Genomic DNA, 25,631 nt, shown 5'->3' on the forward strand with positions numbered 1-25,631 from the left:
AATCTTTTCCACTCATAGAATCATAGAATCATAGAATCATAGAGTTGGAAGAGACCACAAGGGTCATCGAGTCCAACCCCCTGCCAAGCAGGAAACACCATCAGAGCACTCCTGACATATGGTTGTCAAGCCTCTGCTTAAAGACCTCCAAAGAAGGAGACTCCACCACACTCCTTGGCAGCAAATTCCACTGTCGAACAGCTCTTACTGTCAGGAAGTTCTTCCTAATGTTTAGGTGGAATCTTCTTTCTTGTAGTTTGTATCCATTGCTCCGTGTCCGCTTCTCTGGAGCAGCAGAAAACAACCTTTCTCCCTCCTCTATGTGACATCCTTTTATATATTTGAACATGGCTATCATATCACCCCTTAACCTCCTCTTCTCCAGGCTAAACATGCCCAGCTCCCTTAGCCGATCCTCATAAGGCATTGTTTCCAGGCCTTTGACCATTTTGGTTGCCCTCCTCTGTACACGTTCTAGTTTGTCAGTGTCCTTCTTGAACTGTGGTGCCCAGAACTGGACACAGTACTCCAGGTGAGGTCTGACCAGAGCAGAATACAGTGGCACTATAACTTCCCTTGATCTAGATGCTATACTCCTATTGATGCAGCCCAGAATTGCATTGGCTTTTTTAGCTGCCGTGTCACACTGTTGGCTCATGTTAAGTTGTGGTCAACCAAGACTCCTAGATCCTTTTCACATGTACTGCTCTCAAGCCAGGTGTCACCCATCTTGTATTTGTGCCTCTCATTTTTTTTGCCCAAGTGCAATACTTTACATTTCTCCCTGTTAAAATTCATCTTGTTTGTTTTGGCCCAGTTCTCTAATCTGTCAAGGTCGTTTTGAAGTGTGATCCTGTCTTCTGGGGTGTTAGCCACCCCTCCCAGTTTGGTGTCATCTGCAAATTTGATCAGGATGCCCTTGAGTCCATCATCCAAGTCGTTGATAAAGATGTTGAATAAGACCGGGCCCAAGACAGAACCCTGTGGCACCCCACTAGTCACTCTTCTCCAGGATGAAGAGGAACCATTGATGAGCACCCTTTGGGTCCGGTCAGTCAGCCAGTTACAAATCCACTGAGTGGTAGCATAGTCAAGACCGCATTTTACCAGCTTCTTTACAAGAATATCATGGGGCACCTTGTCAAATGCCTTGCTGAAATCAAGGTAGACTACATCCACTGCGTTCCCTTCATCTACCAGGCTTGTAATTCTGTCAAAAAATGAGATCAGGTTAGTCTGACATGACTTATTTTTCAGAAATCCATGCTGACTATTGGTGATCACAGCATTCCTTTCTAGGTGCTCACAGATTGTTTGCTTAATGATCTGCTCCAGAATCTTCCCTGGTATTGATGTTAGACTGACTGGGCGGTAATTATTTGGGTCCTCTCTTTTCCCCTTTTTGAAAATAGGGACAACATTTGCCCTCCTCCAGTCTGCCGGGACTTCGCCTGTTCTCCAGGAATTCTCAAAGATGACTGCCAGTGGTTCTGAGATCACATCTGCCAGTTCTTTTAATACTCTTGGATGCAGTTCATCTGGCCCTGGAGACTTGAATACATCTAAACTAGCCAAGTATTCTTGTACTATCTCCTTAGTTATTCTGGGCTGTGTTTCCTCTGCTGAATCATTTCCTCCAAATTCTTCAGGTCGGGCATTGTTTTCTTTATCGGAGAAGACTGAGGCAAAGAAGGCATTGAGGAGTTCAGCCCTTTCTGTGTCCCCTGTTTGCATTTCACCATCTTCTCCTCTGAGTGACCCCACTGTTTCTTTGTTCTTCCTTTTGCTACGAACATACCCATAGAAGCCTTTTTTGTTGCTTTTAACCTCTCTAGCAAGCCTGAGTTCATTCTGTGCTTTAGCATTTCTGACTTTGTGTCTACACGTGCTGGCTATTTGTTTGAATTCCTCTTTGGTGGTTTCCCCCCTTTTCCATTTTTTGTACACATCCTTTTTTAATCTTAACTCAGTTAAAAGTTCTTTAGATAGCCACCCTGGCTTCTTTAGGCACCTTCCATGTTTCCGTCTCATTGGTATTGCCTGAAGTTGTGCTTTTACTATCTCCCTCTTAACAAACTCCCAGCCATCATGAACTCCCTTTCCTTTTAGTATTACTGTCCATGGGATCTCACCCAGCACTTCCCTAAGTTTTATGAAGTCGGCTTTCTTAAAGTCAAGAAATTGAGTCCTAGTATGCTTGGCTGCTCCTTTCCGTTGTATAGTAAACTTCAGAAGAGCATGATCACTTGCGCCTAATGATCCTTCCACTTCTACCCCATTAACCAGGTCATCGACATTGGTTAGGACCAGATCTAAAATGGCTGTTCCTCTTGTTGCTTGTTGCTCAGACAGTTCAATATGACTCTTATAATGATTGTCTCATAATCCAAATTAGTATTCCAGTTTCTAGGTCCAGTTTCTGTAAAGCCTTATTAAAACTGTTCCAACAAATCTCAGCTGAGTCACAATCCAAAATTATGGCCTCTTTGAATGTTCATCCAGTCCTGCTTCCTCTTCTTTCTTCTTTTCCTAATCTTTGGACATTTTAATCCACTGGGGATGGGGAAGAAGGCATCTTAATCCCCTTTCCTCAGAGTCTCCCTCATACGAGATCGTAGGTTGCGTGGTTAATAGTTTCCGTTGTTGCACTGAATCCCCTTTTGCTGGCTGTATATTTACATATATCTGCCAATCCAGCTCCTGCTTGCTGGTGGGCGAGCGATTTTTGGCATCCCCCCCCCATTAATACCCGTGTAAATTTTGAACCTCATTTTGGGGTCAAAAGAGCTCATCTTATACACGGAAAAATACAGTTGTGTGCCACACACACAGACCTGCCTTTTGTTTGGGGGAGGAGTGAGAGACGGAGGCCCTGGCTGACAGAAGGGCATTTCGCCCCCTTTCCAGCAGGCGAAGCTGCAGGGGCCACTCACTTCCTGGCCCTCCAAAAATGGAGGAGGCTTTTGACCAGGCATCTTCCAACTACAGTCCACGGGCTGGATCTGGCCCACCAGGCTTGCAAATGTGGACCACGGATCCTGCCACCCGCTCGGTCAGTCCCCGCGCGCTGAGCTAAACCGGCACGGCAAGAGGTTTTCTTGAAGAAAACCCGCGGACGCTCCCCCCCCCCCCCCGCATGGGGACTGACGTCCTTGTCCGTATCGAGAGAGAAGGCCGAGGGAGCTGAAAGCTGCTCTGCCTGGCCGTCTCTGCAGGGACGTTGCGGGGAAACGGGCTCCTTTTGTACCCAGGTCTCTAGAGGGGATAAACTTGGGTCTGGACTGTACCACTTCAGGTCCCCCGGAGGGGGAGGTAAAGGGACACCTGATGACCCACATTCTGTAAGTGGAGGATTCCTGATATATTTATTTTGGGGTGGGAGGGATATGCCAATCTTGCTCAAGTCAGTCTCCCCTACTCCAAAAAGGTTCTCTCTCACAATCCCAAAGACAACACAGGCCCCCGTCAAGAGTCTCCCAGAGCATGTGCAGAGTCAGAGATACTTTTCTTGCAATTCCTGTCTTGCGGAAGGTTGGACTAGATGACCCTCAGGGCTCCCTTCCAATTCTATCATTTCACAGCACGGAAGTGAGGAGGGGCAGGGACTGCCAGAAAGGGGGACTTTTGCTAAGCACAGATCTGGCCCCCACCTTAAAATCACAGCTGTGAATCTGCAGGCTGTGAAGCCAAGCAGACCCCTGACCCCAAAAAGGAAGGGGAAGGGGGCTTCCAACAAGGGATCGGAGGGGCAAGACTGGGCAGCGAAAGAGGAGGGACCCAGGAGTCCGGGGGCCTAGGATCCACTTCACCCTTTCAACGGGATCCGGAGACAGGCAACAAACCAAGCCGGGAGCTGGGTTGCCCAAAGTCCGTTACTGCAGAAAGAAGAGAAATCCGTGAGATTTTGACCCGATTCAGAGACGAAACATTAGCTGGCTGGGGGTTGCAATTGCAGGAATTGCTCCACAACAACCCTGCGAAGTAGGCAGACTGGATCCTGCCCCCCGGCCCCCCTGCGAGCTTCATCATGGCCAGGGACTGGGGATTTGAACCCAGATCTCTCTGCCAGAGACGCTGGTGGCGCTGTGGGTTAAAGCCTCAGCGCCTAGGGCTTGCCGATCGAAAGGTCGGCAGTTCGAATCCCCGCGGCGGGGTGCGCTCCCGCTGTTTGGTCCCAGCGCCTGCCAACCTAGCAGTTCGAAAGCACATCAAAGTGCAAGTAGATAAATAGGGACCGCTTACTAGCGGGAAGGTAAACGGCGTTTCCGTGTGCGGCTCTGGCTCGCCAGAGCAGTGATGTCACGCTGGCCACGTGACCCGGAAGTGTCTTCGGACAGCGCTGGCCCCCGGCCTCTTGAGTGAGATGGGCGCACAACCCTAGAGTCTGTCAAGACTGGCCCGTACGGGCAGGGGTACCTTTACCTTTACCTTTTACTCTCTGCCAGGGCCTAGTCTGGCCCTCTCACCACTGCACCGCACTGCCTCTCAGTGAGTAGCATAGAGATGTATTTTTTTAAAGAATAGAAAAATGAGGAATCGAAAGAACTTGGCAGTATTGGGAGCATCTTGGACACTGACCTCGGATTTGGGCTTCTCCGATTTGGGTTTTTCTTCAGAAGCTGGAAAGGAGGAAAATGAAGCAGGGAAAGGTTAATGACCAGAAAACCCAGGGAAATGGACAGGAATACTTGAAAGCATGCAGAAAGCTGAAATGGAGATCAAGATTTCTGAGCCGCTGGGCAGGGATGTTTTTAGCAGGCGACCAAAGAGAGTCTGGCCAAGGCGCCTGGTTGGCATCAAGAGGCAGGGAGTACCAAAGGATCTTGGAGCCGGAAGGGACCCTGAGGGTCATCTAGTCCAACCTCCCACAAGGCAGGAATCTTGAACCCACAACCCTGAAATGAAGAGTCTCAGGCTCTCCCAGCTGAGCTTCTTGTACTGGCAACTGTGGGAAAGGGGAGTCAATTGGCCAGTGCCAGTTCCGCCAATCAAAGATGTCAAGTGGGGGGAGGGGAAGGTTTCTCAACTGCTTTTACTGTCCATATTGCCATGGTCTTGATCAAGGTGTCTCCCCTGCCATGGTCTTAAGAGATTTTGAATCAGGGGTCGGCAAACGACGGGCCCTGGACCGGATCAGGCCCAGCCATTTAGGCACCTGCCGCAAAGCCAGAACCCCCCACGAAGCTGAGACTCCCGGCGACGGGAGGAAGAGGCCGATCGGTGGCGCCTCTGCCAATCAAACGCCACGCCTGGTTTACCTGAAGTAGTCAACCCAGCAGATGCATTTGATCCGGAGATTTCCGCTTGCCCCACGGTGCCCCCTACCCCCCAGGAGGGTGGAACCGATGACATTGGACATTCCTCATTTAAATCTACCTCTACCTCTTCTTTAAATCAGAACCAGTGAAGGTGGTGAAGGTCCTGTGTGAGTGCCTGGAGGCGGTTGGAGGATGGATGGCGGCTAATGGATTGAGGTTGAATCCTGACAAGACAGAAGTACTGTTCTTGGGGGACAGGGGGTGGGCTGGTGTGGAGGACTCCCTGGTCCTGAATAGGGTAACTGTGCCCCTGAAGGACCAGGTGCGCAGCCTGGGAGGCATTCTGGACTCACAGCTGTCCATGGAGGCGCAGGTCAAATATGTGTCCAGGGCAGCTGTCTACCAGCTCCATCTGGTACGCAGGCTGAGACCCTCCCTGCCCGTGTACTGTCTTGCCAGAGTGGTGCATGCTGTAGTTATCTCCTGCTTGGACAACTGTAATGCGCTCTATGTGGGGCTACCTTTGAAGGTGACCCGGAAAGTGCAATTAATGCAGAATGCGGCAGCTAGACTGGTGACTGGGAGCGGCCGCCGAGACCATATAACACCGGTCTTGAAAGACCTACATTGGCTCCCAATACGTTTCCGAGCACAATTCAAAGTGTTGGTGCTGACCTTGAAAGCCCCAAACGGCCTCGGTCCAGTATACATGAAGGAGCATCTCCACCCCCATCGTTCAGCCCGGACACTGAGGCCCAGTGGCGAGGGCCTTCTGGTGGTTTCCTTGCTGTGAGAAGTGAGGTTACAGGGAACCAGACAGAGGGCCTTGTCGGTAGTGGCACCCACTCTGTGGAACACCCTCCCACCAGATGTGAAGGAAATACGCAGCTATCCTATCTTTAAAAGACATCTGAAGGCAGCCCTGTTCAGGGAAGTTTTTAATATTTAATATAAAGCTGTACTGTTTTTAGCACTTGATTGGGAGCCGCCCAGAGTGGCTGGGGAAACTCAGCCAGATAGGCGGGGTATAAATAATATATTATTATTATTATTATTAGATCATGGCCTTTCTGGCCCGCCTTCTCCTCCCAGGGACTCAAGGCGGCCTCCCTCCCCTTCCCCTGCCATTCCCGCCAGGTAGGCCTGCCTGAGAAGCACCGACTGGCCCTCGGTCCCTCTCTCCCAGGCTGCTGGCACAGGGCTCTAACCGCTAGGCCGCGCTGCTCCCCTTCCGCTCGCCAGGTGGTACCTGCGGTGGTGGTGACGCTGCTGACGCCATCCTGCTGCTTCCAAGGCGGGGCCTCCTCGGTGTGCAGGACGCTGCTGACCCCGAACTCGGCGTCGGGGGCCTGGATGCTGGCGATGAGCCACTTGCCCCTCTCCAGGGCGCGGGGGCAGCCCCCTCCGCCCGCCAGCCCCTCCGCCCAGGCGACGTGGGACTCTTGCGGCGCGTAAGCGTTGATCTCGCAGGAGGATTCCGCCTCGCTGGCATCCGGACTCAGCCAGGGCGGGGGGGTGGCCGAGGCCTGACCGCCCCACAGGGCCCCAGAGGGGTCTGCCAGGGGGACAAAGCGGGGGGAGGTGAACCAGTGTCTGGGGGGGGGGGAATGATGAGCCTTGTCTCTCCACTGCCGGACCCCCCAACCTACATAGCAGGGGGTTGGAGTGGATGACCTTTGGGGTTCCCAACTCCACCGTTCTGGGTCAGCCAGTTCAGTTCAACTTGCAGAATCACAGAATTGGAAGGGACCCCCGAGGGTCATCTAGTCCAACCCCCTGCGATGCAGGAATCTCAGCGAGAACAAGATGCCCTCTAAGGAGGATTTGTTTTGTCTATTGAATGGAATTTAAACGCCAGTAAATAAACTAAAAGAATCAAGCAGTTTTGTACCTCTAAAAAGTGTAAATGCTGAGGTTGGAAAACAATTTGAAGTACATCCAGAATAAGCATAAATAGATTAAATTTCTTGAGTCAAAAGGAGAGTACTAGATTAAATTAATCCACAACAATAGGACTCCTGAGTTCTTAGATGACTTCTTTTGTCCATTTACTGTATTTATTTTTCCCAGTTAGAACTATAAAATGGTGATTTTCTTGAGTTAAAATGAGAGTGACCCTGAACAATTTTTAGAAAAAAAGCACTGTACCTACATACCAGAGAAGCACGTATGGAACTGTAGTTGTTTGCATATATAGTGATATATTGGAATATAGCTTCCCCCCTTTTTATTTCTTTGTTCTCTATTCACTTTTTATTTCCCTTTTTATTATTCAAGTATTCCCCATTTAAATTGTGTGGTTGAACCCGGAGCCAGGCCTGTTGGCCCTCATCATAACTTTGCTTTGTTAACGGAAAAATCGGAGGGCTCCCTTGGACAAAAACAAAGACACCAACCAGGATAACTTGGAGCAAAACAGCAGCCTGTAGGCTTGACCTTTATTGATCTGTTGCAACAGGGGTGTGCAAGGCCTTAGGAAGACTTTTGAAATTGCCACCCTGTAGATCAAGACCACCCCCCAGAAACATCATGCCTACATCACAGAAAGGAGGGGTTGGGGTGGTAACCTGAGTGTCCTGTCCCCTGGCTAGTTCCCCCTTTTCCCCTCCCCATGAGTACTTTCCAGGTGACAGAGGGGAGTTTGCAGTTTCCTGCCCCCAGAGGGAAGAGCTGATCATTGTCCTTTGCTCCAGTCCGGGCTGAATCCACTCCCATATGCAAGTTCTTTGTGATCTTGATGGTCTTCTGTCTGGGACCACCAGGGTTGGCATAGCAACTGGGCAGGGCTCCTGTGAATGTGCTGGGATGCTCAAGGGATTATGGTGGCCTGTATCAAACCTTCCCCATTTTGTAGTCCTTCCTCCATGGAGTGAAATAAAAGTGGAACAGTGCAGATCCGATGTATGGCTGATTTTCTATGAATTTATAACAGAAGCGTAGTGTATGTAGTGTGTGAGGGTGAGTGTGTGTGAAGTCTGTACAAACTGAATGATGGGGGGGGGGGTTGCTGCGACAAGGGAGAGAGAGACCGGCCTGCCCCCCTTTCTGGGAGAGGCCTCCTTTCTGCTCAGCCTTGGAAGGCAGGCAGGGTCATCTCTTTTCTCCCACACCTTCCACCCTGAGAGGAATGCACTGGGGTTGTGAGGGAGAGAGAGAGAGACCGGCCTGCCCCCCCCTTTCTGCTCCCCCCCCCCCAAGAGGGTCCCCCGTCGCGTCTCTGAGGGGCGAGAGAGGAGCAGCCCCTCCCCTCAGCGCCTTTTCCCGCCTTTTCCCAACGGCCGCCCTTCCAAGTCGGAGCCTCGCCTCAGTTTCAGGCGCCCAGGATTCCCGCCAGACCAGGCGGCGCTTTCCCGGGGCGGATTTCTCCTCAGTCTCCCGATTTCTCTTCAGGCCTCTTTGGAAAGACTGGAGGAAAACTCCCTTCGCCTCGGCCTGCATCCCTCGCAGGAAAGTCCGCTACATTTCCATTTGCGACGTCTAAGATCGGGTTGGCGTCTACCTCTTTTTTTCAATTGATCTGAAGGTATAAATGATTGGCCCAGAGCTGCTTTATTGATTAACCATTTTCCATGGCTCCTTTGTACGTGGGTCTCCTGGAAGCTGATGACAGTAAATCTGATTTGGGCCTCCCCCCAGGATCGCGAGTGCCTTTCCTTCCTGGCCTGGGACTCTTCCTCGTCTCCCTGTTTTCCTGGTGGGGGAAAGGTGGTTTGCGGGGGGGGGGTCTCCCGGCTGGGAAGCCCCCCCTCCATCCTCCCCCCGCCCAGGCAACCCCCCCATGGACCCCCCCCCGTCTCCCTTGCAGTTAGTCTGGTTGGATGTGGGCTCCTTGGGGCCGAGGGAGGGAAGGGGGGCAGCCCCTAGGGCGCAGGCGCAGAAGCAGGAAAACTTCATGAAGGCAGGGGAGGACCTGGGGCGCTCGGCTTGCCAAGGGTTAAAAGGAGCAGAGCTGGATTCCTAGAGTGGACGGGAAGTGAAGGGGAGGGGGCAAGGTCCTCCAGAGCAGAAGCCCCTCCCTCCCCCCTCCCTTCCTGCTTTCTTCCCTCTCCTTTGCAAAAGCCGCTCCTGGACTCGGGTGAGTCTCTTCACTCTTCCCCTGAGGGTGCAATGGGCAGAAGGGGGTCCCAGGGCTGCAGGGAGGGGGCGTGGGGGTCCCTGCTCAGATCATACATAGTGGGGGCAGACCCCCAAGTCGGGGAGCAGAGGGTCCTCCCTTGTCCTCTCTGCCAAGCCAGGGAGGGGGGGAGATCGCAGGAGGTCTGCAGCTTTGCTCTTCCTTGGGATCCAGATGCTGCCTTCCTTTCGGGGGAGGAGGCTTTGGGTCAAGGAAATAAACCCCCTTCAGGTGTGGGGATAAGTCACTTTTGTGCACAGAGGCTGCAGCCAGACGGGAACATTCTCACGTGGGGGGAGCATAGCTTTAACTATATTCTCACGTGGGGGGAAAACCATAGCTTTTACTATACGGACCTTTGTTGGCAAGGTGATGTCTCTGCTTTTTAAGATGCTGTCTAGGTTTGTCATTGCTTTTCTCCCAAGAAGCAGGCGTCTTTTAATTTCGTGGCTGCTGTCACCATCTGCAGTGATCATGGAGCCCAAGAAAGTAAAATCTCTCACTGCCTCCATTTCTTCCCCTTCTATTTGCCAGGAGGTGATGGGACCAGTGGCCATGATCTTCGTTTTTTTGATGTTGAGCTTCAGATCATATTTTGCGCTCTCCTCTTTCACCCTCATTAAAATGTTATTTAATTCCTCCTCCCTTTCTGCCATCAAGGTTGTGTCATCTGCGTATCTGAGGTTGTTGATATTTCTTCCGGCAATCTTAATTCCAGTTTGGGATTCATCCAGCCCAACCTTTCGCATGATGAATTCTGCATATAAGTTAAATAAGCAGGGAGACAAAATACAGCCTTGTCGTACTCCTTTCCCAATTTTGAACCAATCAGTTGTTCCATATCCAGTTCTAACTGTAGCTTCTTGTCCCACAGAGAGATTTCTCAGGAGACAGATGAGGTGATCAGGCACTCCCATTTCTTTAAGAACTTGCCATAGTTTGCTGTGGTCGACACAGTCAAAGGCTTTTGCATAGTCAATGAAGCAGAAGTAGATGTCTTTCTGGAACTCTCTAGCTTTCTCCATAATCCAGCGCATGTTTGCAATTTGGTCTCTGGTTCCTCTGCCATTTCTAAATCCATCTTGTACTTCTGGGAGTTCTCGATCCACATACTGCTTGACCCTTCCTTGTAAAATTTTAAGCATAACCTTGCTTAAAAATGAGTGAAATGAGTGCAATTGTGCGGTAGTTGGAGCATTCTATGACACTGCCCTTCTTGGGGATTGGGATGTAGACTGATCTTCTCCAATCCTCTGGCCACTGCTGAGTTTTCCAAATTTGCTGGCATATTGAGTGTAGCACCTTCACAGCATCATCTTTTAAAATTTTAAATAGTTCAGCTGAAATACCGTCACTTCCACTGGCCTTGTTATTAGCAGTGCTTTCTAAGGCCCATTTGGCTTCACTTTCCAGAATGTCTGGCTCACGGTCAGCAACCACACTACCTGGGGTGTACGAGACATCCATATCTTTCTGGTATAATTCCTCTGCGTATTCTTGCCATCTCTTCTTGATGTCTTCTGCTTCTGTTAGGTCCTTTCCACTTTAGTCCTTTATTATGGTAATCTTTGTACGAAATGTTCCTTTCATATCTCCAATTTTCTGGAACAGATCTCTGTTTATTTCCCATTTTGTTGTTTTCCTCTATTTCTTTGCATTGCTCGTTTAAGAAGGCCTTCTTGTCTCTCCTTGCTATTTTTTTGGAAATCTGCATTCAATTTCCTGTATCTTTCTCTATCTCCCTCGCATTTTGCTTGCCTTCTCTCCCCCGCTATTTGTAAGGCCTCGTTGGACAGCCACTTTGCTTTCTTGCATTTCCTTTTCGTTGGGATGGTTTTAGTTGCTGCCTCCTGTATAATGTTGCGAGCCTCCGTCCATAGTTCTTCAGGCACTCTGTCCACCAAATCTAAATCCTTAAACCTGTTCCTCACTTCCACTATGTATTCATAAGGGATTTGACTTAGATTGTATCTTACCGGCCCAGTGGTTTTTCCTACTTTCTTCAGTTTAAGCTTGATTTTTGCTATAAGAAGCTGATGATCTGAGCCACAGTCAGCTCCAGGTCTTGTTTTTGCTGACTGTATAGAGCTTCTCCATCTTTGGCTGCAGAGAATATACTCAATCTGATTTCGATGCTGCCCATCTGGTGATGTTCATGTGTAGAGTCGTCTCTTGTGTTGTTGGAAAAGAGTGTTTGTGATGACCAGCTTGTTCTCTTGGCAGAACTCTATTAGCCTTTGCCCTGCTTCGTTTTGAATTCCAATACCAAATTTGCCAGTTGTTCCTTTTATCTCTTGATTCCCTACTTTAGCATTCCAATCCCCTATAATGAGAAGAACATCCTTCTTTGGTGTCACTTCTATAAGGTTTTGTAAGTCTTCATAGTACTGGTCAATTTCAGTTTCTTCAGCACCAGTAGTTGGTGCATAAACTTGGATTACTGTGATGTTAAAAGGTCTGCCTTGGATTCGTATCAAGATCATTCTATCATTTTTGAGATTGCATCCCAGTACAGCTTTTGTCACTCTTTTGTTGACTATGAGGGCCACTCCATTTCTTTTACGTGTTTCTTGCCCACAGTAGTAGATACGATGGTCATCCGAACTGTATTCGCCCATTCACGTCCATTTTAGTTCACTGATGCCCAGAATGTCAATATTTATTCTTGCCATCTCATTTTTGACCACATCCAATTTACCCAGGTTCATGGTTCTTACATTCCAGGTTCCAAGCAATATTTTTCTTTACAGCATTGGACTTTCCTTTCGCTTCCAGACATATCCGCAACTGAGCGTCCTTTCGGCTTTGGCCCAGCCGCTTCATCAGCTCTGAATCTACTTGTCCTTGTCCTCCGCTCTTCTTCAGTAGCATGTTGGACGCCTTCCGACCTGAGGGGCTCAACTTCCAGCGTCATAACTTTTATATGCCTGTTGTCTTTGTCAATGGAGTTTTCTTGGCAGGGCTACTGGAGTGGCTTGCCGGTTCCTCCCCCAGGTGGATCACGTTTGGTCAAAACTCTCCACTATGACCTGTCCATCTTGGGTGGCCCTGCACGGAATAGTACATAGCTTCTCTGAGTTATTCAAGCCCCTTCGCCATGGCCAGGCAGTGATCCATGAAGGGGAAAATATCGATTATGTTTCTCATTTTATTGTGCATGTGTCTGCCTGGTAAGAAGCCAGCCTGATTCAATATATTTTATAATCATTATTGAACAATGATATAGGTCTATAATTTTTGGTTCGTGTTGGATCTGCTCCTTGTTTGGGTATCAGTGTGATAAATGCTTCTCCCCATGATTTTGGTATTATTCCTTCCTTTAAAATTTGGTCCAGTACTGTTTCATTGGTTCTGATAATATATCTTCTAACTTCTTATGAAATGCCGCCGATAATCCATCCATACCTGGGGACTTTCCTATCTTTGCTTTTGAGATTGCTGGACCTCCATCATCGCTGTTGGTAGATTTAGTTGTTCTATTTTCCAATCTGCTATTGTCGGGAGTCTATTTTGTGCTGTGTATCTTTCCATTTCCTCTTCGTCTTCTTCTTCTTCATGGTAAAATTTCCCATAATAATTGAATTTTTTTTTTTTTTGCATATTTCTTTAGTGTCAGGGGTTCAGGAGCAGAGGCACAGGAGAGGGAGGAAATGGAGAGCGAAGGGGAGGAGTCCGAAGGAAATGTCAGCGATGACAGCGGTCCGAGTTCTCTGAGTCTTTCCGGTGAATCAGAGGATTCACAAAAAGGGGCTCCCATGGTCAGGGCAAGGGAAGTACCCAGGGGGGCACTTCAGGGAGAAGGGGCCAGAGGGGACTCAGAGAGCAGCAGTTGGAAATCCGGACCAGCGTCCACACCAGAGTGCAGTAGGGGGGAGGAGTCCCAGGCATCGGGATCAGGCGGCGCGCTACCAGCGGGAGAACATGAGGCAGGATTGACCACGCCTCCGTCAGGGAGCGAGGAAACGGTTAAGAGGAAGGTTAAACGCGCGCGCGCGCCAAGTTCAAATGTACAGGAAGGCGGCCCAGTTGGCAGCCCGGGTAGGGAGCCAAGTCCTAAAGCCCGCCGAAGAGAGCGGGAGGAGTCAGGGGGGTCAACGTCTGCGTCGGAGGAGTCCAGGAGGGAGGAGACCCCGGGGGGCAGTAGGACCCAGAGGAGAAAGGAGAGAAGGAAGAGGTGGAGTAAGATTAGAGTCTTAAACTGGTGTACAGGGGGCGGGGATTCAGATGGAGCTTCGCCGGTCTAGACCCTAGACGTAGAGCTGGGGCGCTGAGGCTTGGAAATGGAAACTATACTTCAATAAAGACTTTGATACATTACTACCGGCTAGCGTTGGTCCTCTGTGAGCTGGGACCAGGAGCCAGCTCTGACAGTAAGCTCCATCTCCCAAAAAGTTTTGGCACCAAGAACCTCGCAACGTGAGTCGACGCAGCGAGGGCAGAGGAGTGGTGCTTCGAGAGCTCGCACAAATCAGGCAAGATGAGTGCAGAACAGCAACTGACAGAACTGCGAAATGCAGTGACTCAACTCAGCGCGGAGGTACTGGCTTCCAAGAAAAGAGAAGAGGAAATGGATGCCGCCTGCAGAGATCTCCGAACCAGGTTGGAAGTGCTCACTACACTGGGGCAAACGGGACCCAAGTCAGAGGGCATTGGACTGGGGAGAAGGGGAGGCAGTCTGGTATCTCATTTCGACGGGAGTTTACAGCAGTACCCTAACTTCAGAGCCGACCTGCTGTTTGCGCTGGATCTGCTAGAAAAAGACTTTAGAGATGAGCGAGAGAAAGTGGGGTTTATCTTGTCCCATTTGCATGGGGAGGCCAAAACGTGGCTGAGGAATTTATGGAGAGATAATGATCCGGCGCTCCAAGATGCGAAGGCTTTCATTAAAGCGATGGATTCGTGTTTTTTATCAAAGATAGACATCGATATTGCCAGAAGAGACATACACGGGCTTAAATAAGGCAGAGCCAGTGTGAGGCAGTACCATGCACGCTTTTTTGGATTAGTCCATGCACTGGGATGGGAGAAAGATTCTGCTCCAGTGAGAGACCTCTTTTGGGAAGGCTTGAATGCAGATGTAAAAGCTGAGATTGCAAGGGGGGAGAGGCCAAAGAACACTCAGCAAGTGGTCCAGAGGGCGCTGGAGATTGGGGTGCGTCTGGAAGAACGTCCTTGGAACAGAGAAGAAGGACGTTGGGGACGGGCGCCAGCCAGAGCACCTCCCTTCTCTCCCAAAGATGCAGCGCGTGCGCAATCCACACCCTCGCAGGGAGGGGGAGAAGAACCGATGGAGATTGGAGGTGCCAGGGCTCAGTCAGCTACCAGAGCCCTAACACCGGGAGCAGTCAAAACGAAGCCTCCTAGAGGGAACAGGAAGTGCTACATCTGCGAGAGTGCTCAGCACATGGCGAAAGAGTGTCCCCAGAGGCTCCACAAGCACACTGCAGCCTCGGCAACAGTCACAGACGCAACTCAGCAGAGAACACCACAACAGGGAAACGACGGAGTCTGGCTGGAGGAAGAGGCACTGGGGTCCAGCCAGACAAGTCAATGAAGCAATCCCCAGCAATTTTGCAGCCCACAGACCCCCTCCCACCCAAACCAGTGGTGCAGCTTACAGCGTCACTCCAACTGCCCAATGGACGCACTCTGGAAGTGCCAATCACCATTGACTCTGGCAGCAACGCAGATTTTATAGGACTGGATTTCATTCAGCAGCACAATATAGCACTACTGCCAGCCACGCTGCCTCTGAAGGTTGTCACGGTGGATGGCAGAGACTTGTTGGGGGGGCAGGTGGTGCAACAAACGCCTCCAATGGTGATGCAAATTGGAAATCACCGAGAAGTCATCAGCTTCAATGTCACCCACCTGTCGGACACGCCTGTAGTCTTGGGCATGAGTTGGCTGCACAGGCACAGCCCAGCATTGGCGTGGTACCAGCGCCAACTGACCTTCGGCTCAACCTATTGCGCGGAACATTGCATCCTACCTAGCCCGGAAGAGGGAGAGGATGACCCGCAGCTACAATTAGGCACGCTGCAAGCAGTGCCACGCAAGTATGCAGCGTTTTTGGAGGTTTTCTGCGAGAAAGAAGCAGACAAGCTGCCTCCCCACAGGCCCTATGACTGCAAGATTGACCTCCTGCCAGGGGCGACGCTGCCAACCGGGAAACTGTATTCAATGTCTGAAGACGAGCTGCAGGAGCTCAGGGAGTTCATAGACCTCAACTTGAAGCGTGGTTTCATCCGGGAGTCGAAGGCAGTGGGGGGCAGTCCTGTATTCTTTGTGAAGAAAAAGGACACACCCCAAAAGAGGCTTGTAGTTGATTTCAGGCTCTTAAATTCCAAGACCAAGCCCACGGCCTTTCCCATGCCCAAAATAGATGACCTGCTCGCAACGGTGAGGAAAGGACGCGTTTTTACAAAGTTGGATCTGCGAGGGGCGTACAACCTGATTCGCATACGGGAGGGCGACGAGTGGAAGACTGCCATGTTCACGCCCCTGGGCACCTATGAATACAGAGTTATGCCCTTTGGTTTACAAAATGGCTCTCACTGTTTTCAAGCCTTCATGCATCACGTCCTGGCGGGTCTCCTCTACAAGAAATGCGTCTGCTTCTTGGACGACATCCTGATATTCTCAGAATCAGAGGAGACCCACGAGGGAGACGTCAAGGAAGTTCTGCAGAGACTGCAGGAGCATCGGCTGTACGCCAAGCTGGAGAAGTGCCAGTTCGACAGGAAGGAGGTGGATTTCCTGGGCTACAAGTTGTCGGACAAGGGGCTCGCCATGGACAGCGCCAAGGTTCGCGCAGTGTTGGACTGGAAGAGCCCGCGCAATCGGAAGGAGGTCCAGCGGTTTGTGGGTTTCGCCAACTTTTACCGCAAGTTCATCAAGGGGTTCGCGATGCAGACAGCGGCCATTACCGACACGCTCAGCTCCAAGAAGAAGAAGTTCATCTGGACGGAGCAAGCGGAGCAGTCCTTTCAGAACCTTAAGCGTCTCTTCTCGTCCAAAGAGCAGCTACTGCATGTGAATCCCAGCAGACCGATGAGAGTTGAAACGGACGCCTCAGACAGAGCCGTGGGCGCCGTACTGTTGCAGCAGGACCCGCATGGGGACTGGAGACCGTGTGCCTTCTATTCTAGAAAGCTCAGCAAGTCAGAGCAGAACTACACCATCTGGGACAGGGAGTTGCTGGCAATTCATGCAGCATTCAAGGCGTGGCGGCACTTCCTCATCGGAGCCAAACACACAGTGCAGGTTCGCACGGACCATAAGAACCTGGAGTACTGGCGTACGGCAAGGTTCCTGAACCAGCGGCACATCCGATGGGCGGAGTTCTTTGCGGATTTCGACTTCCGGATAGAGTACATCCCAGGCGACAACAACATCATGGCAGATGCACTGTCCAGAAAGCCGCAATACCTCGAAGAGGCGGCACCAGCAGCGGCCAAGCACATGTTTGCACCGAAAGCGTGGGCGTGCGCTTCAGCAACCGTGGACCTGGATGCTGTCCGTCGAGCGCTGCAGGAGGACCCCTTTGCACAAGCCAAGATGGAGGAGGTGCACAAGGGCACGGTGAAGGACGACGAGTTCCAGATACGCGACGGATTGCTCATCCGCAGAGGGGCCCTCTACGTACCGGGAGACGACCTCCGCGCGAAAGTACTGCAGCAGTTGCACGACGCACCCACCGCCGGGCACTTTGGCAAAGAGAAGACGGCAGAATTAGTAGCCAGAGATTTTTGGTGGCCCAAGATGCGGGGGGAAGTCGCGGATTACGTCTCGAGGTGCGACACCTGCCAAAGGGCCAAGTCAGTGCACAAACCACCGGCGGGACTGCTCGAACCGCTGCAGACACCGAGCGAACCGTGGGAGAGGGTGGCCCTGGACTTTGTCACGGATTTACCCAGCTCGAGGGGCAAGACGGCAGTGCTAGTGGTGGTGGACATGTTCACCAAAATGGCCCACTTCATTCCGTGCGCGAAGGTGGCCACGGCGGAACAGACCGCCAAACTGTTTATAGACCACGTCTTCCGGGTGCACGGTCTGCCACGGTCTATCTTGTCCGACAGGGGGCGACAGTTCATCTCGAACTTCTGGCAGAAGCTGATGGGTTTCCTGAACGTCAAGATCAACCTAGCGTCGGCGAGACACCCGCAGACCAACGGACAAGCGGAGCGGGTCAACGCCGTCATGCAGCAGTACCTGAGATGCTACGCAAATCAGCAGCCGGCAACATGGGTGGACTACCTGCCACTCGCTGAGTTTGCCTACAACAACACGAAGCACGTGTCCACGGGGGTGACACCGTTCTTCGCCAACAACGGGAGGCATCCCAGAACCTTCCCGGAATTAGAGAGACTGGGGGAGGGGGAGCCACAGGCAGCGGAAGTCTTAGTGTCAGAATTGCAGGAAGTTCATGAACAGCTTCGGAGGCAGTTAGAACTAGCAAAGCACGCATACAAACTGCAGGCTGACAAGCACAGAAGGGTCGGGGAGGACATACAGGTGGGAGACTGGGTGTGGTTAGCGGCCCAAGCAGTGCCGACCAGATCATTAGCGAAGAAGAAACTCGGACATAAGCAGCTAGGACCTTACCAAGTTGAGGCGCAGATCAATCCAGTGGCCTTCCGGTTGACACTTCCGGAGGGATCCAGAATGCACCCAGTGTTCCATAGGTCAGTGCTCACGCCCTACAAAGCACCTCACCGATTTCAGGCGCAGGGCACGGCACCAGACCCGTATAGGGAGACGCCCCCAAGGAGGGGGTCGCCAAGAGGGGAGCCCATCAACCAGGTCACAGAGATTTTAGACTCGAGATGGGGGGAAGAGGGAGTAGAATATTTTCTCGCCAGCGAAGGTACCCCGGCCAGCGCCAACCGTTGGGTGCCGGACTATGCCCTGGACGAGCCTCTTCTCAAGGAAGAGTTTCATGCCTTGTTCCCACACAGGCCCATGCCAGCCGAGTATTTCGACGACTGGCTTTTCACACCCACGCTTTCAACCAGCACATTCCAGGGGTTCACCTCGGACGAAGAACCGGCACTAGACACACGTTCCCCGGAGGGATCGCCCTCGGGGTTTGCCTCAGACCGCTCTTTTTGGTGGGACGATCGACCAGAGGAGTGGTGGAGCAGGAAGTGGCTGGGGGGTCCTTGGCAGGCAACGGACCCAGAGGTGACCGAGGGAGAGATGGACATGGACGTGCTGGGGGAGGACGTTGGGTTCGAGCACGGCGGCACAGAGATGGAAGCAGAGGAAATCGAGGTCGGCGAGAGCACGGAGGACGAGCCGGACTTATCCGGCTGGATGCACGCCACGGGGGACGAACTGTATCCGCCATTCACCCCCACAACGACGGAGCACCCAGCACCCACACCTGAGGGAGGGGAAGGGGGGGGCTTCGAGGGGGGGATGGATGTCAGGGGTTCAGGAGCAGAGGCACAGGAGAGGGAGGAAATGGAGAGCGAAGGGGAGGAGTCCGAAGGAAATGTCAGCGATGACAGCGGTCCGAGTTCTCTGAGTCTTTCCAGTGAATCAGAGGATTCACAAAAAGGGGCTCCCATGGTCAGGGCAAGGGAAGTACCCAGGGGGGCACTTCAGGGAGAAGGGGCCAGAGGGGCTCAGAGAGCAGCAGTTGGAAATCCGGACCAGCGTCCACACCAGAGTGCAGTAGGGGGGAGGAGTCCCAGGCATCGGGATCAGGCGGCGCGCTACCAGCGGGAGAACATGAGGCAGGATTGACCACGCCTCCGTCAGGGAGCGAGGAAACGGTTAAGAGGAAGGTTAAACGCGCGCGCCAAGTTCAAATGTACAGGAAGGCGGCCCAGTTGGCAGCCCGGGTAGGGAGCCAAGTCCTAAAGCCCGCCGAAGAGAGCGGGAGGAGTCAGGGGGGTCAACGTCTGTGTCGGAGGAGACCATGAGGGAGGAGACCCCGGGGGGCAGTAGGACCCAGAGGAGAAAGGAGAGAAGGAAGAGGTGGAGTAAGATTAGAGTCTTAAACTGGTGTACAGGGGGCGGGAATTCAGATGGAGCTTCGCCGGTCTAGACCCTAGACGTAGAGCTGGGCCGCTGAGGCTTGGAAATGGAAACTATACTTCAATAAAGACTTTGATACATTACTACCGGCTAGCTTTGTCCTCTGTGAGCTGGGACCAGGAGCCAGCTCTGACATTTAGGATCTTCAATTATTTTTCATTTCTCAATTACTCTTTTTGTTTTTTCTTCAATTGCCACGCAAGTAGGCAAGTACCTGATTTATAGGCACCACTGGAGAGGTATAGAAATGGGGCTTCTGTTGGGAAGGGGCCGCCCCATTTGTGCTTCTCCAGGGGCAGGAGAATATCTAGGGCAGGAGAATCCCTGCAGGGCCTCTGAGGCTCCCTTTGCTTCTTCCTCTCTCCCAGGACCCTGCAGCTTCTTTTGGCTCCTTGACTCCTCAGGAAGGATAAAAGGGACAGATTCTGCAACCCTAGTGAGGATGGAAGGGGGAAGTTGGACGGTTGACCTGGTCAGGTTGTCTCCTGCATCCCTCCCGACAACTTCTGAGCGCTCCTTCCCAGGAACCTCCGAGAGATCTGGTGAGTCCTGTGATACATAATTTTTATTCAGTTTACAAATAAGACAAATTAATACAATTCAAACAATTTATAAAACCATTCTCTCATTTTTTGACTTCCCTCAACTTGGCTGGTACTCCTTCCCTTCTCAATTTTCCACACATTTCTTAGTTCTTATCTACTTCTTAAATTAAATCTACTTTCAGTCCATAATTTTAACTTTCGTTTTTTCAAAGCTTCGCTAAATGTTACAAGCGTTATTTGTTTTTCACTTAAATTATGCATATATTCTGAAAAATTTTCCCATTCTTCAATAAATCTCTGATCTCGTCGATTCCTAATTCTTCCTGTCATTCTATCCAGTTCTGCAAAGTCCATCATTTTCATTCTCCATTCTTCCAGTGTTGGTAGTTCTTCTTGTTTCCATTTCTGGGCTAACAATATTCTCGCTGCTGTTACTGCGTACAAAAATAATTTCCTATCTTTCTTGTTTATCTCATTTCTCACAATACCTAGCAGGAATGCTTCTGGCTTCTTAACAAATGTATATTTAAACATTCTCTTCAATTCATTATATATCACTTCCCAATAATTTTTAATTTTCTTACATTCCCACCACATATGATAAAATGTACCTTCTTTATCTTTACATTTCCAACATTTGTTACATCCCTTGTACATCTTAGCTAATTTCACTGGTGTTAACTACCATCGATACATCATTTTCATCACATTTTCTTTTATAGTTGTACAAGCAGTAAATCTTAAGCCTTCTCTCCACAATTTCTCCCAATCCTCCATATATATGTTATATCCAAAGTCTTTCGCCCAGTCAATCATAACTGATTTTATCTCTTCATCTTTTGTGTGCCATTCTAACAATATTTTGTACATTTTAGCCAAAATTTTATAGTCACTGTTTATTATTTCTTTCTGGAATTTCGACTCTTTCTCCGCAAAACCATTTAACTTAAGCTCTTTTCTAAACATTTCATTAATTTGGTAATAGTGCAGCCAGTCATTCACATATCTTTTCACTTTTTCATATGGCTTCAACGTCCATTTACCATCTATTTTCCTTATTAGTTCTCTGTATGTTACCCATTCCCCACTCATATTCGTCTTTTTCACACATAATACCTCCAGTGGTGACAACCACCATGGTGTTTTTGCCTCCAACAGATTTTTATATCTTTCCCAGACTTCTATCAATGAGCCTCTTATGGTGTGGTTTCCAAACCCTCTATGTACTCGCTTTTTATCATACCATAGATACGCATGCCACCCAAATCTATTGTCAAATCCTTCCAAATCCAACAAATCAGTATTTTCCAATTTTATCCATTCCTTTAACCAGCAGAGGCAGGATGCTTCATAGTATAATTTCAGGTCCGGCAGGGCGAAGCCTCCTCTTTCTTTCGCATCAGTCAGTATCTTAAACTTTATTCTCGGCTTCTTACCCTGCCATATGAACCTTGAAATGTCTCTTTGCCAATTTTTAAAAATCGCTGCCCCCCTGATTACTGGGATGGTTTGAAACAGAAATAACATCTTTGGTAGCACATTCATTTTAATTATTGCGATTCTACCCCAAAATGAAAATTTCATTCTTCCCCACACCTCTAAGTCTTTTTTAATCTTACTCCATGTTGGAATATAATTGTTTTGGTATAAATCTATACCTCTTGGGGTTAACCAAACTCCCAGGTATTTAACTTTCTTAACCACTTCTATTTCTAACTGTTGCTGCACTTCCTCAATAGCTTTTAAGTCCATGTTTCTGCACATCATTTTTGTCTTTTTTTTTGTTTAGGCGGAAACCCGCCAATTGTCCAAATTGCTCTATTTCTGTCAGGGAACTGCCATCGGCAGCACCGGAGGTGCCAAGGCTCTCTGAGGTAAAGGGAGACGTAACACCTGAAGAAGGAACCAGTAGGGGGCGAACAGGAATGTCAAGGGAAGGAGAGTCGGAGGAATGGCTCAGAGATGCTTCCAGTGAAAATAGTGGGGATGTCTCAGAACCTCCTATAGGGACACCCGTTCTTCGCCGGAAACTGTCACGTAGAGAGGCCAGAAGACGTGTTTCCGTTAAGGAGCTTTTATGTTGGAAACGTTTCCGAAAGCAACCACTTTCGGATTCTGCTAGCGACTGACGCAGCCATGCTGGAGGGGCTCCGTCACAGGCAGAGGTTTGAGAAGCTGTTCAAACTCTGAGGGATTGCAATTTACACACAAGCAGCTCTTCATCCCATCACAGCAATCCGAAAGTCATCGACAGCTAGCTTGTGCCAGGGAGAGGCATCATGAGCGAACCAGCAGGAACCGGAGGGGCAGCTGGAGGAGGTCCAAGCCTGGAGGAAAGGTATAGGACGTTGGAAATCCAGCTTGCCTTGCAGACGGCGCGGCTGGAAGAAAGGAGGGCTCAGGATGCAGAGAGGGGGAGGGAGAAAGCCACCCCACTAAACAGAAAGATGCCAGGATTGGTGCAGAAATTTGGGGGGGACCCCAGGAACTACCATGCCTTTAGGACAGAGATGCAATATGCTCTCAATCTGCAATTTGATGACTTCCCTGATGAGGAATCGCGAGTGGCTTTTGTAATTAGCCATCTCGAATCAGGGGCGAAGGACTGGGTTAGACCCTTGATGGCAGCAAATAATGAGATCCTAAAGGACGCGATGAAGTTTTTTCGTGCCATGGACCTGATGTTTTCCAGTGACATTGAGCAGGGAGGGGTGCGAAGGCAGTTAATGGCTTGCAAACAGGGAAACAGGACTGTCCGTGAGTACTGGACTGAGTTCACTATGTTGATTCATCGATTGGGGTGGGACTTGTCTTCTGAGCCCATTCAAATGCTTTTCGAAGAAGGTCTGTCTTCGTCCTTGAAAGATGAACTTTCCCGGAACCCCAGAGCAGAGTCTATGGACCAGCTGACTAAAGCCGCGCTAGCCATAGGAGCGCGCCAGGAAGCGAGGGCTTTGGAGAAGCGGGAGGGGAAAGGAGAACGTTGGAGGGAGCTCCGCATTCCAGACATTCCAGAGCAGCCTTTCCCGCCGGCAGAGCCGATGGAAGTGGGAACAGCGCGTGCGCGCACAGTTTCAAACATCGGTGAAGGGCGGAAGAAGGAGGGAAAGGGCGGGAAGAAATGCTATCTCTGCCAACAGCCAGGACACTTTGCCAGAGTCTGTCCACGGAGAAAGGAATGGCAAGGCATGGCAGGAGCTGTTGGGGGAGAGGAGGAGGAAAGCACAGAGCAAGTAAAAGCCAACGCCTGGCTGCCGTCGGGGCACAGCAGCCAGGCTCAAAAGCAGTGAGAGTGCCCGCACCAGAACCTCCCAGACCTGCTCTAGTGATAGAGGTGTTGCTAGAGCTGCCAAACGGACACCCCCTACAGATCAAGGCCCTGCTGGATTCAGGCAGCTCCTGTAATTTCATGAGTAAGGAGTTCGCAGCTGAGCACCAGATACAAACCCTCCCCTTAAGTAAACCCCTGCAGGTGACCACGATTGACGGCAGAGAGCTGTTGGGAGGAGAAGTGAACCAACAGACAGTCCCCATGATAATGAGGGTGGCAAGACACACCGAGAGGATAGCGTTTAATGTGGCCACCTTGGGAGGAGCTCCCATCATTTTGGGGATGAGCTGGCTGGCACTACACGATCCTCTAGTGGGCTGGCACCAGAGGGTGGTCTCCTTTGGGTCAGCGCATTGCCTGGAACACTGCAAGCAGGGGAAGGATCCAGGGGGAGCCAAGCTCACCTTAGCTGGGATGGAGGTAATGAAGCAAGGGGAGGTGCCTCCGCAATATGCAGATCTGAGCAACGTATTTAGCGAAAGGGAAGCGGACAAACTGCCGCCGCATAGACCCTTTGACTGTCAAATCAACCTACTCCCTGGGGCTCAACTCCCAGTGGGCAAGCTGTACGCCATGTCAGACAGGGAGATGCAGGAGCTGAGGGAGTTCATTGACAAAAACCTGAAGAGGGGTTTCATCAGAGAGTCCCGAGCGGTGGGGGGCAGCCCAGTGTTTTTTGTGGACAAAAAAAACACAGATAAGCCGAGACTTGTAGTGGATTTCAGGGCCCTAAACGCCGTGTCGGAACCCCTGGCCTTTCCTATGCCCCGAATTGATGACATTCTGACCAGGGTGAGGAAGGGGAAGATTTTTACAAAACTGGACCTGCGGGGGGGCGTATAATCTGATACGAATAAGGAAGGGGGATGAATGGAAGACCACCATGTTCACCCCTTTGGGAGCATTTGAATACCTCGTAATGCCCTTCGGTCTCCAAGCCGGCTCCGCATGTTTTCAAAGTTTCATCAACCACGTCCTGGGGCCGTTGCTCTACAAGAATTGTGTGGCCTTTCTGGATGACGTGTTGGTGTATTCGGAAAATGAAGAGCAGCATGTGAGGGACGTGAGAGAAGTGTTGGGGCGGCTGCAAGCCAATCAGCTGTGGGTGAAGCTGGAGAAGTGCCAGTTTCATGCCAAGGAGGTGGAATTCCTGGGGTACCGCCTGTCAGACCAAGGATTGGCCATGGATCCAGGCAAGGTCCAGGCGGTGCTGGAATGGAAGACACCGAAAACCAAGAAGAATGTGCAAAGATTCCTGGGGTTTGGGAACTTTTATCGGAAGTTCATTAAGAATTTTGCACACTTGACGGCGCCCATCACCGACTGCCTCAGTAGCAAGAAGAAATTTGTTTGGACGGCGGAGGCGGAGAGAGCTTTTGAAGAACTGAAAAGGGCTTTCGCTTCGGAAGAACAACTTCTGCATGTGGACCTACAGAAGCCCATGAGAGTGGAGACAGACGCGTCAGACAGAGCGGTGGGGGCTGTGCTTCTTCAGCCGGGAAGAAATACGTCTGAGTGGAGACCGTGTGCCTTTTTCTCGAGGAAGCTGAATAAGTCCGAGCGGAACTACACGGTGTATGACAGGGAACTACTTGCCATTCACGAAGCGTTCCGGAGGTGGAGACATTTATTGATTGGGGCACAACACAAGGTGCAAGTGTGCACCGACCACAAGAATTTGGAGTATTGGAGAACAGCTCGAGTACTCAACCAACGACAAGTGAGATGGGCACAGGAATTTTCCAAATTCCACTTCGAGATTTGTTATGTACCAGGCCCAGAGAACGTCAGGGCGGACGCTCTCTCACGCAAACCAGAGTACTTGGAAGGGGAGGGGGCAAGCGAAGAAAGACATGTCATTCCTGAGGACCGCTGGGTGTGTGGGGCGGCGCTGGTGGGGAGACGAGAGCTGGTAGAAGAAACGGAAACTGACGAATATGCCCAAAATAAGCTCAGAGGCCTCAGGGGAGAGGGTGAGAGCCCGGAGGGTTTTGAAGAAAGAAATGGGGCATTGTATTACAAAGGGGCACTGTATATACCAGAAGGTGAATTGAGAGGGAGGGTACTCAAGCAGTTGCATGATAGTCCCACGGCGGGACATTTTGGACAACACAAGACCATGTGGATGGTCACCAGGGAGTTTTGGTGGCCCAAGGTGAGGGAAGATGTAAAGGAGTATGTAAGAGGGTGTGACCAATGCCAGAGGGCCAAGGGGGAAAGAAGGGCGCCGGCAGGGTTATTGGAACCACTACCCACGCCAGAACGGCCTTGGGAGGCGGTATCCATAGATTTTATGACGGATCTGCCCAAATCCAAAGGGAAGACGGCCATCATGG

At 50.8% G+C, this 25,631-nt stretch overlaps 1 protein-coding gene and 1 long non-coding RNA gene across 11 annotated transcripts in view; one reads left to right on the plus strand and one right to left on the minus strand.

Moving 5' to 3' along the window:
* LOC310670420 (uncharacterized protein) overlaps positions 1–25,631 on the plus strand; it is a gene marked incomplete at its 3' end in the record, with an annotated part of 164,634 nt that overhangs the window by 129,725 nt on the left and 9,278 nt on the right. For 5 of the 10 annotated variants that reach the window (XM_083425763.1, XM_083425762.1, XM_083425765.1 and 2 more), the window contains exon 3: positions 19,788–19,961. The exons of the other annotated variants lie outside the window; for them this stretch is intronic. In XM_083425763.1, coding sequence (XP_083281889.1) covers positions 19,862–19,961 — 100 coding nt within the window. In that variant the 5' untranslated portion in view covers positions 19,788–19,861. The remainder of the gene's footprint in view (positions 1–19,787; positions 19,962–25,631) is intronic. 10 annotated transcript variants of the gene reach the window in all.
* On the minus strand, positions 3,251–5,054 carry LOC310670023. The gene is made up of 2 exons (XR_014507483.1): positions 4,579–5,054; positions 3,251–3,875 (listed from the first exon to the last, which is right to left on the minus strand). It is a non-coding gene; the product is annotated as an uncharacterized lncRNA (long non-coding RNA).

Source organism: Podarcis tiliguerta (genome assembly GCF_965153285.1).
Source record: "Podarcis tiliguerta genome assembly, chromosome: 2".
In the NCBI taxonomy this organism is placed as follows: Eukaryota; Metazoa; Chordata; class Lepidosauria; order Squamata; family Lacertidae; genus Podarcis; species Podarcis tiliguerta.